Genomic DNA, 14,804 nt, shown 5'->3' on the forward strand with positions numbered 1-14,804 from the left:
GGAGGCAAGGAGAGAACTCACTTAAAAAAAATAATAATAATTCTGATTTGATGTCCCAGATTCCTAACTCCTCTCATAATTCATTTAAAGTTAAATAGGAATCTTCTCAAACCTCTGTTCAATTACTTGTGCCTGGAGCACGGAAATGTTACCACAGTGTCATAGCCAGAAAATAACCAACACATGTTGCACAAACTGAGAAAGCGCATGGAAAATTAAACAAAGGGGGGAGAGCAGCTTTTTATCAAGAAAATTCTCCTGGACTTCCTGGTGGCTCAGTGGTTGAGCCTCTGCCTTTGGCTCGGGTCATGGTCTCAGGGTCCTGGAATCGAGCCCTGCATCGGGCTCTCTGCTCAGCAGGGAGACTGCTTCCTCCTCTCTGCCTGTCTCTCTGCCTACTTGTGATCTCTGTCTGTCAGATAAATAAATAAAATCTTAAAAAAAAAATTCTCCTGTGACTAATTACAGTGCCAGCCCCGGGTGTGGACAGAGGACTCGGGTTTGAATCCCAGCAGCACAGTATCGTCTTGTCACTTAGCCCTTCTCTCTGCTCCCAACATTGAGCTGGGATGATTAATCCGTGGGCCCAGCAACATAATACTCTCTAATGTCCTGCAGTCGCAAAGTGCATTGTAAGTACAAGGACTTCTCTGAGAGAGCCCAAGTCACCGTGTGCCCCAGGTGCTAATGAGCAGGGGCTCTCTCTGCGGTCCTTGGAAGACAAAAGAGGTCCTCTCTGACGGGTCCCCTACAGACAGGGTAGCTCTGCACAGCCTGGGAACCTTGGAAGCCCCTGCAAAGGGCGGGATCACGAGGACAAGTTGTGCCCTGACCTGCCGTCGTGTGTCTTGGCGTTTCTTCTTCACGTCATCGCCCTGTCAGCTCTACACACGCCCCCTGTCCTTGACCTTCGCAGCACCCACGATACTCTCTGGGCCTACTCCCACCCCTGCCTTCCTGTGCTTAAACCACCGCTGAGACTTGTAACGGTGGAATTCTAGGGCCGCTGTAAGGCTGACTCAAGACAAGGGCCCCACAGCACAAAGGGGAGGAACGTCACATGTGTTCCCGAGCCCCCGGCTGTGGAGCTTGCCAAGACCTCTTGAAGGTCAGGAACGAAGTCAGGAAATGATAAAATTTCTTCACCTGCAAGTTTTCAGAACTGTTGGCTTTATGTGGCAATGACCCACAATTCGTGTTTTCACGTTCGATAGGAAGTTCTGCCTCGTGGAGCGACTGGTGGCCTGGGAGGCTCCCCCAGGGTGAGGAGTAAATGAGCAAATGATACCCTGTGTGCCAATGACCGAGAGCCATGCACCGGGCATGGCTGAGCGCAGCCTGCCCCTTAGTCAGCAGCTGCCAGAGTAACCGGGGACCATCAGGAACCGGACAGGGGCCAGCTGTGGGCAGAACCACTCGGGCCACACACACACACACCGCCTCCCAGTTTCTGGCCAAGCCCACCAGGTAATGCCCACAAGGGAGTGACCAGTTCACAGATGAAAAACAGGACTGTGATTTAGTAACTATTACACTGGGTATCAAGGATCAAAAGGCTGAGGGTATAATCTTGGTTTTGCCAATAATTTATGGTGTGACCTTTCTTGGAGGTTCTTTATAAATCAAGGAGGGAAAAAAAAGGAACTTAACGTCGTTCTTTATTTTTACCTCGCCTCTACTGAGAGTCCCTGTCGGAATGGCTCCCGCTGTGTGCTGAGATGGCTCGGAACGGCCACGGGAGAGGGTAGCCCGCGAAGGGAGGACTTACGTGGGAGAGCTTATTGGGGGAATCCTTGCAACTGCCGTCCTTCTGCAGGGCTCTTTCTTTATAGGAACTCAGGACTTTGGAGGGCGGGCCATGCCATTTGGTTTCTGTCACATGAAGAAGAGAAGAGCTGAGTATCTGATTTGTGGTGTTGACAAAAGAGCAAAGCAAACACAGACGCCGGACGACGAAATGGTCTGGGGGAAATGAACAGGACTGTGGTTCTGGAATGTTCTGGTCTCACCAGTGGATACCCCCTGAGTGTCCACAAAACAATTCGCATAAAGCTCATGTTCCATTTCCGTCGGTACCACCAGTACCGTGACCCACGACCACATCCCCCGCGACACTGGGAGACCCAGCCAACCACACGGGCATTGTCGCAGGATGGCGCTGACCAATGGGACAAATGCAGGAATGAAGGAACGGATGAGTGGACGAGGGATGGGAGGAAAGAGGGAGCAGGACAGAAGGGCTGGGCAGCTGCCAAGCTGCATGTCTCGTTACCCAGGTGCCTGCTTCCGTCCAGGCCGTCCTCCCGCTCCCTGGCTCCTTCACACTCCAAAGGGCCCGCACCCTGGTGCTCGAGCAGCAGAGGAGAGTGGCATCTGCAAAGAGCACAGAGCTGAGTGGCCTGCTCGCCGGGTGTCCCCTGGGTGCCCCCCCCACCATGCGACCCCCGCCCCGTGTGCTGCTCCCACCTGGCCCGTCCCAGGGAAGCCCCACAACAGAGGCTGCTTCTGGCAAACGGAAGGGCCACTGCCTGCCGGCCCAACCCTGCAGAGAAGCTTCAGCACCTGGAACTGGGGATTCTCCTTTCCCCCCTGGCTCAAGAGAGACACCTTGGTGACAGCCACGTGTAGACACAAAAGGGCTGCCGATCCCAGGAGGCTGGAGAGCTGTCCAGGGTCAGAGGAGCTGTCCCCAGGAAGCCAAGGAGGAGCTCACTGCTTCGGTTTCATTTTGTTTTTTTCTCTTGGGCCCTGATACTTCCTTAAGTCCAATTTTTTAAGGAAAAGAAAGTCCACTGATTGGCTTGAGATGACATCTAAGTGGACTCCATTTTATGAAGACCCCACATAGGACAATACAATCTTAAAAAGGAAAGAAATCCCAGGAAAGTTCTTCCGATCCCCAAGTGACTCTTACAGGATTCTGTGATAGATACTTGTTTGCAAAAGAAAGAGACAGTTTTTCCACTGATCCAAAAAAAAAAAAAAAAAAAAAAAAATCCCCTGCACTTTCCAAATGCAACTCGACTGAGAAAAATGTCCTTAAGTTCTTTTTAAGAACTCCATCTCCTACCTAAGGTAGGGAACACACATGTAACTCTGACTGCAAAGATCCACTTCTAAGCCCAGACCAGACTAAGGGCAGCAGGTTCCAGGAAGAGACGTTTCCCTCCGCACCTGTGAGAGCGCTAACAGAATAAGCTGCTGTTCCCGCGGGAGAGCCTTCTCGTCTGACCTGGCCATTCTCTCGTCTCCAGACCCAATTAAGCAGTACAGGGCAATGATGTTGCCGGGAGCACCGTTTCCTCCCAGAAGTCATGAATGTAAACCCGTGAGTTGCTGTGTCTGTCAGTTCAGCATCTCTGTGTCCCCAGGTGTCCTCAGGCTGTACCTGAGCTGCCGGCTCTTGGACAAGACATTCGGGCACACACTCCAAGGGACAGTCCTCAGCCGGATGTATGGGGCACCCTTCTACTGTTCTCATTCGGGGAGGCATGAAAAGACGGCCAAATGCTAAACCCGCCTTTTCCTATCTGGGGCTGTGTTTCGGAGAAGACGCACTTCCCAGAGAGGCTGTGAATTTATTCCTCGTTGGCGGTTTAAGCAAGGGGACAACTCCCAAGGGATACTGACTGTAGAGTCCCCAAATCCTTCATTTTCAGAAAGACCTTCCTTATTCACATGAAAAAAACAGGCAGGCTCTGAATACGGACAAGCGAGCTCTACGTGCATAGAAACGATGAGCTTTCTGGCCTGGACAGGGACTTATTAAAAACCTGACTGGTGGGGTGCACCTGGGTGGCTCAGTGGATTAAAGCCTCTGCCTTCAGCTCAGGTCATGATCCCAGGGTCCTGGGATCGAGCCCCGCATCGGGCTCTCTGCTCAGCGGGGAGCCTGCTTCCTCCTCTCTCTCTCTCCCTGCCTTTCTGCCTACTTGTGATCTCTGTCTGTCAAATACATAAATAAATAAATCTTAAAAAAAAAAAAAAACCAGAAAAAACCCTGAGTGGCATTTTCATATCCCCCAAAGGCTTCATATACAGCAGGCACACGGTAAATGCTTCTGTGGGAGCCCCTGACCAGGTCCCTCCCAGGGGCCAGCAATGAGGGAAGACTGAGCAGTACCCGTCATATGCCGCTTGTGGTCTCCAGGGTCCGCTGCTGCCAGGCCCGGGGTCGCTGGAGGACGACTGGTTGCTGGGCGAACTTCTGAAATGGTGACTAGAATCATTAACAGGGTAGCAACGTATCTGCGGAGTGTCCACATGGAGACCCCGCCCGCCCCGCTTTACTAATAAACTCATTTGACAGCAACAAAGGAGAGGAAGAAATAAATACACATCGCAGAATGAAAGGGAATGCACTTTGGACCGACAGACCAAGACGGGAGATGCCAGAGACAGCAGGGGGCTCACGGCTGGCAGCTTATTACAGGAAAGGGAGGGGGCAGGAATCCGCCGTCACTCTCTGAAGATTTAAAGCTCAGTGACAATGCCCGTGAAATACGGAAGAACCACGATAGAACCCACCAGAATCCAGAATTACGAAAACGTTACTATTACTTGCTCAATGAAAACTTAACGCAAGGCATGTTCTCGTCTTGTATTTAAAACCCATGCAGAGACAGAACTCTAAATTTGTCAAAACCATTTATTTTCACACATCCATTGGATGCAATCCTATTTATTTCAGACACACAGAAATAAGTAATACTCATGAGATCCCACTTGATAAAGACGGGCTTGCCAAGTTTCCACTTTGCTGCTAGAACCCTCCAGTTCTTTTTTTTTTCCCCCTATAATTCACTAAATATTACTTTACTAACGGAGGCTCCCCACAGACCCCTCCTGTGAGCTACCTATGTGCGCTTCTTTGAATATGGGGAGTTTATAAACTCAGCGGACCTCTGGGAAAGGGGACCCAGAGCCGAGATGATTTAATGTCAAATTAAAGGAATGCCATTTCTGCATTCAACCTCTCAAGAATAGGCTGGAGAAAGCAGAGAAAGACCTCAAGTTTTAATCTTACTGTTGGCAACACCTATACAGCCTTATTACGTGCCGAGAATGGTTCCAGAAGCAGTTTGCAAATACTGAGTCCACCTTCGTAATGCTCTGCAGACTTCTCTACTATTACTAAGCTTATTTTGCAGATGAGGAAATCGGAGGGGAGAGGGCGTGAGTAATAGCCGTGGTGAGCAGCCACTGGGTAAGCAGTCTGGCTCAGCGTCCCTTGCTGCCAACTCTTTAGGAGACCAGAGCCTGGCAAACCAGTTTGTGGAAACTCACCGCGTCTCCATGGCCCGTAAGTTACAAAAAAAACAAAAACAAAAAGCAGTTGCAATTAACAAGATGAATTTACCATTTTGTTCACTTAAAACTCCCTAGTGTGAATTATGCCCCCCAAATTCTCACCATGGAACATTAGAAAATGCCATACATGCACTTTTAAACAAGAGCATCTTCTCACTGAAAAATTAATTTTAGGGGCGCCTGGGTGGCTCGGTCTGTTGAGTGTTGGACTCTCGGTTTCGGCTTAGGTCATGGTCTCAGGGTTGTGAGGTCAAGCCCCACATGGGCTCCCTGCTCAGTGGGGAGTCTGCTTGAAGATTCTCTCCCTCTGACCCTCTCCCCACTCTCTATCTCTAAAATAAATAGATAAATCTTAAAAAAAAAAGAAAAATTAATCTTAAACTTCACTCAGTTTGCTTAAAACAGGAAAAAAAAAGCAAGGAAATGCTAATGATCTTGGGACCTCTTAAAATACTATACACATCAGGATGATGGGATTTGGTCACTGATTCTGCAGTTTTATTTATTCTCAAACCCGCCTGCACTTATGTAAGAAGAATCCCTTCTCGGGTGTCTTGCCCAGGTGTAGGGAGAAAGGTGACCGGGAGGACCAGGAGAGGGAAAGGTGTGGCGCCGGTGGGAGCAGCCCCATTGGGTGAGGTATGAGACGGATCCGAGCACGACCACATCCGGGGCTTGTCCTGCAGCCCCACCTGCCAGCTGGTGCAGAACGAGTGAACACAGAAACAAGCCAAGAAAGGAGGTCCTCCCTGTAATGACAAGTTCAAGCCCCAGGGTTTCACAAGGGCCGTCCTGGAGGAAAGGCCTTACCTCGTCCCATCCGGCAGCTTCCGGTCGAAGGAGGTGCTCCGAGGGATGGCAGCCTGGGCCTGCTGGAGCAGCTGCTGGCACGGAAGTCGGTCGGGCGTGCCGGGCACGGGGGAGGCCCGGGCCAGGGGCTGCAGGGCCGGGGTGGGCACGCGGTGCCACGTGGTGTTCCTCCGGAAGGGCGTCTTGTACTCGCATGGGGTGCCTTCACTGTCCAGTTTGTACTCCACCATGGGGATCCGGCAGAGCTCGGAACACCCTCTGTTGGGCAGAGAAGAGTGGGTGGGTAGGAGGCTCGGCGCTGAGCCATCGGCGTGGCTGCTCAGGGCTTCCAGGCCACGGAGGAGAGCCATGCACCCCCAGGAGCGTCCCTGGCTCATGGGGACTCTGTGTATAACCTAGCAGGAACCAGCAGCATCCAGGATCAGGCTTGTATCTCTGGTTAATGACAAGCTATTGCTTTAGGCAGCACGTGCATATATCCTGTCTCTCTGGGTCGTCTGCAAACTTCTTACACCCGAGTACATTTTAACCAAGTTGCATACGTGGAAATCACACACACCAAACACAGCGCAATGAACAAACTTCAACAGATTAAAAATGCCTCCATACAATCTGAACAGATTTGAAAGAAGGACAGTTATTGAAACAGGAATTACATCACAGGTCACCTTTTCTACGGAGTCTTAGAAAAGTAAAAATCAAAAACAGTAAATGCCGTCACAGTCAAGGGGAAAGCAGAGCGCCCATCAAAGTGGGGTTCTTAGTTGCCATGGTCGCTCTCTTGAACTAAAGTTCCAGTCCCCCAAACAGGATGTGCTGGAGCACACTCTCATGTAATTTGGGGAGCAGTCAGGAACAGGAGAGACCTGTCAGCCTCACACTGTGATTTAAGCCAGACTTCTCTCAAGTTTCTCATTAGTTACACAGAGCAAAGAGCACTATTAGCTTGACCAAAGGGAGCCTGGGATACCAGCTGGCACAGCATGGCAAGCGCACGGGAGCCTGGGTAAGTTTCAAGTCTGAGCACCAGGGCACATCACCCTGGTTACCATGTTGATCGAGGGGTGTCTCTCCCCGGATGTTCCAGAGTCAGCGCAGAAGCTTGCTCATACTCTCCCTCTGAGAAATCCACTAGGGGTTGGTTCTTTAAAAAGGAGACTTCCATTCTCAAGATGGTAGAGGGACATTTCAGCCTCTTTTCAAAATCATGTAAGATTGAGGAGGACAAGAAACAGAAACAAAGTTGACCATCTACCAAACTGGAGACAGCTGGAATTCTAAACCACGGCAATCACAGGAGAAGGGAAATGGATCGGTGCTCATGGTTCAGCAGAGCGGAGGAAGGCAAAACCCAAGAGTGGTGTAGAGGGAGAAAAGGAAAGACGTTACTATTCCCCTTACACAAACCCTGAAAGGGGCACAGGACGGGAAGCGCCGGACACTGCAGGAGGTGAAAGTGAGAGAGAAGGTTTCATATGAGGGGGTGATTTAGAGAAGAGAGAATAAAGGAAAGTTTGAGCATTACAGGGCAGGGTTTAGTCAGGCAATAACCACCCCTACCTCTAGGGGGCAGGAGCAATGGTGTGGGGAAATCTGCCTAAAGGATTGGAACTCCAACAGAGGAGAGCATGGCTGAAAACAAAAGGTTAAGTAAAAGTCTCACTGGAAAATGAGACCCACAGTCATCTCCCCTTCCTCCAAACCCAGCTTCAGAATGCTGATCCGCCTACCAAAGGCCAAGGAGAATCTTCTAGCAAAAAGACAATGAGTTGTAATTAGATGTAAGCCACCCGATCACCCCACAGTGAGGATCACCGAGCAACCATATCCTTACAGAATAAGAAAGAAGTTTTGAAATTTAAAAACATGATAGCTAAAATTTGAAAAAAAAAAAAAAAAAAAAAAAAAAAGTCTACTAAGACCAAGGTAAACTGAGGACCTCTCTAAAAATGTTACAGGCATGCAAGCATGTGAAAATTAAAGTTGGATCCAAGAAGCCTGATGTCTAGACAGAGGTACCAGAAAGAGAAGAGGGGGGGAAAGGTGGGGAGGAAATGATTAAGAAACAATACAGGACAATCTCCAGAACTAAAAGATACGTAAAGCCAGATTAAAAGGTTCACAGAGTACCCAGGGTGATGAGTAAAGGAAGGTCTATGTCAAGAGAGATATACATACATATGCAGGATGGAATGAAACTTTTGGAGGCCATGGATACACTTACGGTGTAGATTAGGGTGATGGTTCCAAGGCTGTATACTTATCTCCAGACTCACTAATCTGCATGCATTAGATGTATACAGCCTGGTGACGTCAGTCATACCTCAATAAGGTCTTTTTCAGACGTCATGTGAACTCAAACTCTTGGGTTACAGAGGATATCCTGAGTTTCTGGGGGGACAGGAGGTACAGAAGGTACAGCAGTATTGGATGAAAGTTACTTCTCATCCATCAAATCAACAGTCCTTGGAGAAACAGGTAGGAATACAACAATGACCTGATTTTTTGGCTCAGGAAACCAAATGGACAGTTGGTGCTACCCTCTGAGTTTACAAGGGGACTGAATAAACCATCTGAAGGAGAAACTCCTGCCTGTTTTATTAAACTTTACTTCATCTTTTATTTTAACTTTCCTTCCTTCAAACCAAAATTACCTCTAACCTAGGCAAGTTTAAATTACCCTGGATCTCCTCAACGCATCAGTTAAATGATTGGTCAAATCTGATGAGCCCAGATTTACACTGGATTGCATGGCTATTATTATTATTATTATCATTATTTCATAAAACTCTAAGGCTCTACAACATTTACTCGTGGACTTGTACTGTTTCCCAGTGTTTTTCTCTTTAACTAGGTGACCCATTCCCTGGGACTACTGATTCATCTAGAGACCAACAACCCAATTAGAAATCATATAGGTGGGATACTGCAGTCATATCAAAATATCAAGAAAACCTACTCTTGTCTTCCAGCCTATTGGGTGCTCTAAGCAAGTCGATGGGTAGTGAGGCGAACCCTGGGCTTTGGTCTCAAAGTCTGCAGGGGCCCGGAGAGTGCCCGTCAGGAAATCTAAGTGAAGGGTCTTGGAGTTATATTTGAATGAAAGGAACAGGAACCTTGGATCCTGTGGACCAACATGTATCTCCAGTGCCTGTTTGGGTTTGGGCCAGGCTTAAAAGGAAGAAAAAGCAAAGAGAAGACAGATGGCTGAGGCATGTAAAATATTTAATTCATGCTCCTCGATTGTAGCCTTTCCTAAGACACTGTAATTTAGCTTGAATCTTTGCGGAAAAGCATTATATAAACGCATAATCATGACTAATATTTTAGAAGAGTGCTGACACAAACGTGTCGAACACACGCGGTTGACGGGAGATTCCGGGTGGAATTATTTCCCATTTCCAACCTTTTGGACAAAGTCATATGTAAATGATCTTCTTAATACTAAAAACGGGGGCTCTTTTGCCTGAATAAAGAATAGCTCTTTTCGAAAGAATGGCTTTATTTGGAAAATCAAAATAAATTTTGTGAGTATGGGACACTTTTATAGCAACTACTCTTACAAGCTAGGTTTCTGCTTTGTTTATTTCTAGGGCTAAACCATCAAATAAATGCCACTAATTTTAACATACCATCAAACCTAGTCAAACACAGTTCTGTTCTAAGAAATGTCTGGAAGGACACAGGTAGAAAATTCAGCCAATTTTTAGGGAACTAGGAAGAGGTCTAAAATAAGAGTTATCGCTTAGCCTACAGCAGAGGTCCTCCTGCTGCCGGGAGCACGAGAGAAACTCCTCACCCTCTATACCTGTCCCTGTCCCAGCACACACTCCTCTTGTCTCTGTGGCTAGTTCTAGTGAAGGATGCCAGGCGAGATCTCCCTGCTCCTCTGGAGCATCACGCCCTGAAAGGGCACCCAGCAAGGATTCCTGACCACAGGTCAAGACCAATGGAAACCCAAATGGACCAAATGCAAAAAGACCTAGCACAAAAAGATGTCCCCTCCCACCCCAAAGTGGGCTGCTAATCTTGTGTGTAGCTGAAATAGGTTGTATTTCAATTTTTTTATTTTTAAGACAAGACAAGCCTTTAGCTTCTTGCATCATAATACAAATTCAGACCTCAAGGAGAAATGCCCTCGGCTTCCTGTGGACATACACCAAATCAAGTCCACGGACGTGAACTGCATCTTTAGCTTCTGGCACACTTTTTCCAGGTTGCTTGCCAAACGAAGACACTGGAAGACGTTAGAGAGGGCGGTGGGGGGTCACTCACATGTGAGCATATTGATTTCCTCTTTGCTCAGTTACAAATGTACATGTCACCTACTTATGCTTCTAATTAACACGCCAGGTAGAGATCAATACACACTCCGTTTCAGGGTTAAATATACATACACCTGTTAGCGTTGCTTGTCTCGCCAGGAACTTCTCTGGGTCTAATACTGCTCTGCAGTATTAGAAGGAAGGCAAACACATTCCTGGACCAAAACGGTCATAAAATACGAGCTCACTGAGCCTGCGGTACACAAAACTGTGAAACCGACAAGCAGCTGGCATCGCTGTAGCGCTCGGAGCATCTTACATTTTACTGCTTTACTCTGAAAGTCACTGCTCCTTGTCCTTCCGAACTTAGCACAATGGGCTTTCTGAGATGGCTTATTTCCTGGACCAAGGACGCACACGAGTGTCCTTGTAAGCACACTGATCAGCGCTCTCCCTGGGTCCTGCAGTCTGAAGTGGCTTCTCCCTGGCAGGGTGCTAGGGCGGCAGCTGCTACTGCTTCCTGGCCTCTGGGCATGACGGGTCGGGGAGGGGTGCCCGCTCGAGGGTCACAGCTGCAGGCACCTGTCTACACTGCCAAGCACCGCACTTACACATCCCTTACACAGAGATACCCTGCAAAGTCCCCAGCCGGCATCCGCTCCCACAGACGGACTTCTTTCAAATGACCCTTCTACTTTCCTGGAAGAACCCTCCATTAGCCGTCAGTCATTTGGACATTGGAAGGCAGAATCACCGCTGGGCTGTGCCCCAGTTCTGAAGGTTCACTGCCACTTCTGAGCTTGGCCATCGGGGCCATCCTGGATGGCTCACCCAGATGGGCCACGGCACACTCTCTTCTACTCATTCCCAGCAGGATCCCTCCCCAGGAATCACACTGTTCTCCATTAAAGACACAGTTTGGGCTCTTGGCTTAAAACCCAGAGCTGTAAGGGCAGTTGGTTAAGCAGTTGTCTTTGGCTGAGGTCATGATCCCAGGGTCCTGGGATCGAGACCCACATCGGGTTCCCTGCTCAGTGGGGAGCCTGCTTCTCCCGCTCCCTCTGCCCCTGCTTGTGTTCCTGCTTCTGCTGTGTCTCTCTCTCAAATAATAAAATCTTAAAAAACAAAACAAAACACAACAAAACCGAGAGCTGTCAAAGTGTGAGAAACAGCACCATCCTTTGGACCCATGTTAAATCATAGGCAGCATGCACGCTTTCACAAGTGCCGGCTTCACAGGAAAAGATGAATAGATCTCAGAGAAATAGATGCTACTATTTTTTTTTCCTTTTATAAAACAGAAAGAGCTAGTATTAAATAGCAAAGTGTGCATCAATGTTCACGAAAGTTCTTCCCAGAAAATACGTAGATGTGTAGAACTACAGAATGGCAAAGTTCATAGGATAATCGGAATTGTAGAAAATTGTAGAGCTGTAAAATTCCCTTTGTGTACCTTCTCTTACAGAACTCATCGCTAGCCTGTTACTTTATTCTTTCCTTCTTCTATGAAAGCAGGATAAGAGCCGCTTCAAAACTAAAAAGGGGGAAGAGTTCCGTGGGAGGATAACCAGGGAGAACACTTTTAAAGAGATGCAACATGAAATCAAAAACCTAGAAAATCGAGAAGATTGAAAGAAACAGGGTGTGGGGAGAAGGGAAAGAAAAAGGCAGTTGGGTAAGTTAGCTGGATCTCCAGTGGGCAGACCAGGGAGCAAGCAACCAGGGCTCAATCACGTAATTGTAACTTGCGTTTGCTGTACTTGAAACTGCATCACAGAGAACCTTTAACTGAAGCCCGTAATCAATCAAAAAGCCTTACAGCATACTGTCATGCTATCCTTGACTTCCAGTCTGCCACTGACCTTGTACGGCACGGCCCCGTTTTCCATACACGCCACAGCATTCAGTGTCACAAAAATGTCTGAGGAGGTCAAAAGGAAACCTCCCACCTTCCGAGGAAGGCTCAGACAGGCTGGAAAGTCCATACAGCCCATCGGGGACAGGTTCACGGCTGGAACCCAGACTCCTAGCTCAGTGCTCTTTCTAAGACATTCTGCTGTCTCCTTAGGAAACTATCAACGAATCAGTAATGTGGCCCACATCATGTCATGGTTTCCACGAGGAGCTAAGAGGCTCTTTGGGAACAAAGGCAGATAGATCCCTTCAAATGAACTACCTGTTTCTTTTCTGTTATGCGCTTTGTAAAAAAACCTTTTTATAGCCCTAGGGATTGAAGTAATCACTGATATTTTAATCATTTTAATGTCTGTTATGCTAATAGCCTGCTAATAGCTAAGAGACTCTTTCCAAATCATCCAACAAGGTGACAGGGGCAATTGATGCTCATTCACTTACATCAAAAACTCTTTCTTTCTGTTGCATAAAAAAATCAAAAGCTTCCAACAGGGAGATAACCACATAGCATAACTTACTGTAAGGGTTAGGGCAGTGTCATATAGGAAGTAGGTACTCCATGGAATATTAATGCAATTTTCTACATATTTCCTTAATTTATAGCCAGATAGAGAGACTCTGAGATGGTACCTAGAAAAAGACACATCTAGACCATAAGCCCACATGGCCAAGCCCTTTGAATAAAGGTCTTGAATCGAAAAGGTGTGTGTCATACTGAATAGGAAGCAAGGCCATCCAGGGCTAAATGATCCATCTGCCTGCCCCTCCCCTTCCTCGCCAGCCACAGTGGCAACGAGTCTTGACCTACTACACACGCAGCACAGCATCCAACTTAAAACACCGGCTCAGGAAGTTCTTCAGGAAGCCAACCTCCCCTGCCTTTTTTTTTTTTTTTTTTTTTTCTTAGAAAGCTTGGGACCAGGAATAACATTTTACTGCATTACATCCTTCTCAATAGCTGTTTGGTGCCTGGTTTTTGATGAATGGATCTCCATGAAAGAGAATACCCACGACTGCCCATTATCTGAGTGGGGTATGCTTGTCATGCACGCACCTGTTACCTGCCTAACAGAACGCTCCCGCTCACTGTCCTCCTCTGCGCTCCTGTGTCAATGTCAGGGGCATTACAACATTTCAGACTGATAAAAAGGTAGGAGCACCGTAGTGTAGATTACTGACTGGAGGGGTGGAGGATTTCCTGTGCTGAGATACTCAGTATCAAGTAAGAAACTGTGTCCACAGTTTGAGAAATCCATTTTTTTTTTTTTTTTTTAAAGATTTTATTTATTTATTTGACAGAGAGAGATACAAGTAGGCAGAGAGGCAGGCAGAGAGAGTGTGAGGGAAGCAGGCTCCCTGCCGAGCAGAGAGCCCGACGCGGGACTCGATCCCAGGACCCTGAGATCATGACCCGAGCCGAAGGCAGCGGCTTAAACCACTGAGCCACCCAGGCGCCCCGAGAAATCCATTTTTGAATGTGACGACCTGTATTTTAGAATGCCAAGTGGACCACGAAAGAGTCCAGGGAAGGAAAGACAATGATGTCTGTCCCCCACATGTGCATAGCCTCGGTGCCCCACACAGTTAGGGCACAAACCAGTTAAGGGTTAACGAAAAGACTGAGTGAGTAAACACAAGGCCACCACCTTTTTGTTCCTTCTGTAATGCAACGTTCTTACTTCAAGGAGGAACGGAAAAATCTGAACTTGACATTGGAGGGACAGGACAGAGATGCAGAACATTTCACAATTCACAGGGACAGTCATTCCTGGAGGGTGCCCCTAAGACAATACCACATGTGGGGCGCCTGGAGGGCTCAGTCAGTTAAGCATCTGCCTTTGGCTCAGGTCGTGATCCCGAAGGCCCTGGGATCCAGCCCCGAGTCAGGTACGCCACTCAGCGAGAAGCCCATTTCTCCTTCTGCCTGTGCCTCTGCCCTGTGCGCATGCTCTCTCTCACTCTCTTTCTTTTTCAAATAAGTAAAATCTTAAAAAAAAAAAAGACAATACCAAATGTAACTGATTTTTTTCAATCCACACAAATAAGTTGGAACTCTAAAAACCTCACTTAGGTCAAGATCTCAACTCACCATCTACTTTAGATCTCTCTCTCTCTCCCACGCCAACCTGCTAACTTGGTGAAATTGAGGTTCCCTTCCTCGTTCAGTTTCTGGAACTAGATGTGTGTACTTCAGGGCATGGAACTAGCAACCAGCAGCAAAGGAGAACAACACGAAGCTTTGATTTACAGAATGAGCTTAAAGTAAATTTATAAAATGAGCATAAAGCTTCCATGGAATGAGAAAGAACAATTAAAGCTCTAGACAACAGGAGACAACTTCCACTGTTTTGCATTATATAGAAAAATATGTCTGGGATGGTATGTCGATAAAGTATGAAACATTACATGAAATACAGGCGCCAAGCAAGGAATTTCATCTCCACGTTTCCTGGACCTATTTACTGTATCACTCACGTTGTATAACAACTTGTGTGTAATTCTGAT

At 47.6% G+C, this 14,804-nt stretch overlaps 1 protein-coding gene across 8 annotated transcripts in view; it reads right to left on the reverse strand.

The window, feature by feature from the left end:
• The window catches only part of SIPA1L2 (signal induced proliferation associated 1 like 2), a 219,112-nt gene that overhangs the window by 37,910 nt on the left and 166,398 nt on the right, over window positions 1-14,804 (reverse strand). For 6 of the 8 annotated variants that reach the window (XM_046027135.1, XM_046027137.1, XM_046027134.1 and 3 more), the window contains 4 exons: window positions 6,121-6,378; window positions 4,124-4,219; window positions 2,273-2,373; window positions 1,769-1,872 (listed from right to left, as the gene is read on the reverse strand). In XM_046027135.1, the coding sequence (XP_045883091.1) occupies window positions 1,769-1,872; window positions 2,273-2,373; window positions 4,124-4,219; window positions 6,121-6,378 (559 nt within the window). The remainder of the gene's footprint in view (window positions 1-1,768; window positions 1,873-2,272; window positions 2,374-4,123; window positions 4,220-6,120; window positions 6,379-14,804) is intronic. The other 2 variants (XM_046027138.1, XM_046027140.1) reach the window with 1 other exon arrangement.

This window comes from Meles meles, chromosome 13 (genome assembly GCF_922984935.1).
Source record: "Meles meles chromosome 13, mMelMel3.1 paternal haplotype, whole genome shotgun sequence".
NCBI classification, from domain to species: Eukaryota; Metazoa; Chordata; class Mammalia; order Carnivora; family Mustelidae; genus Meles; species Meles meles.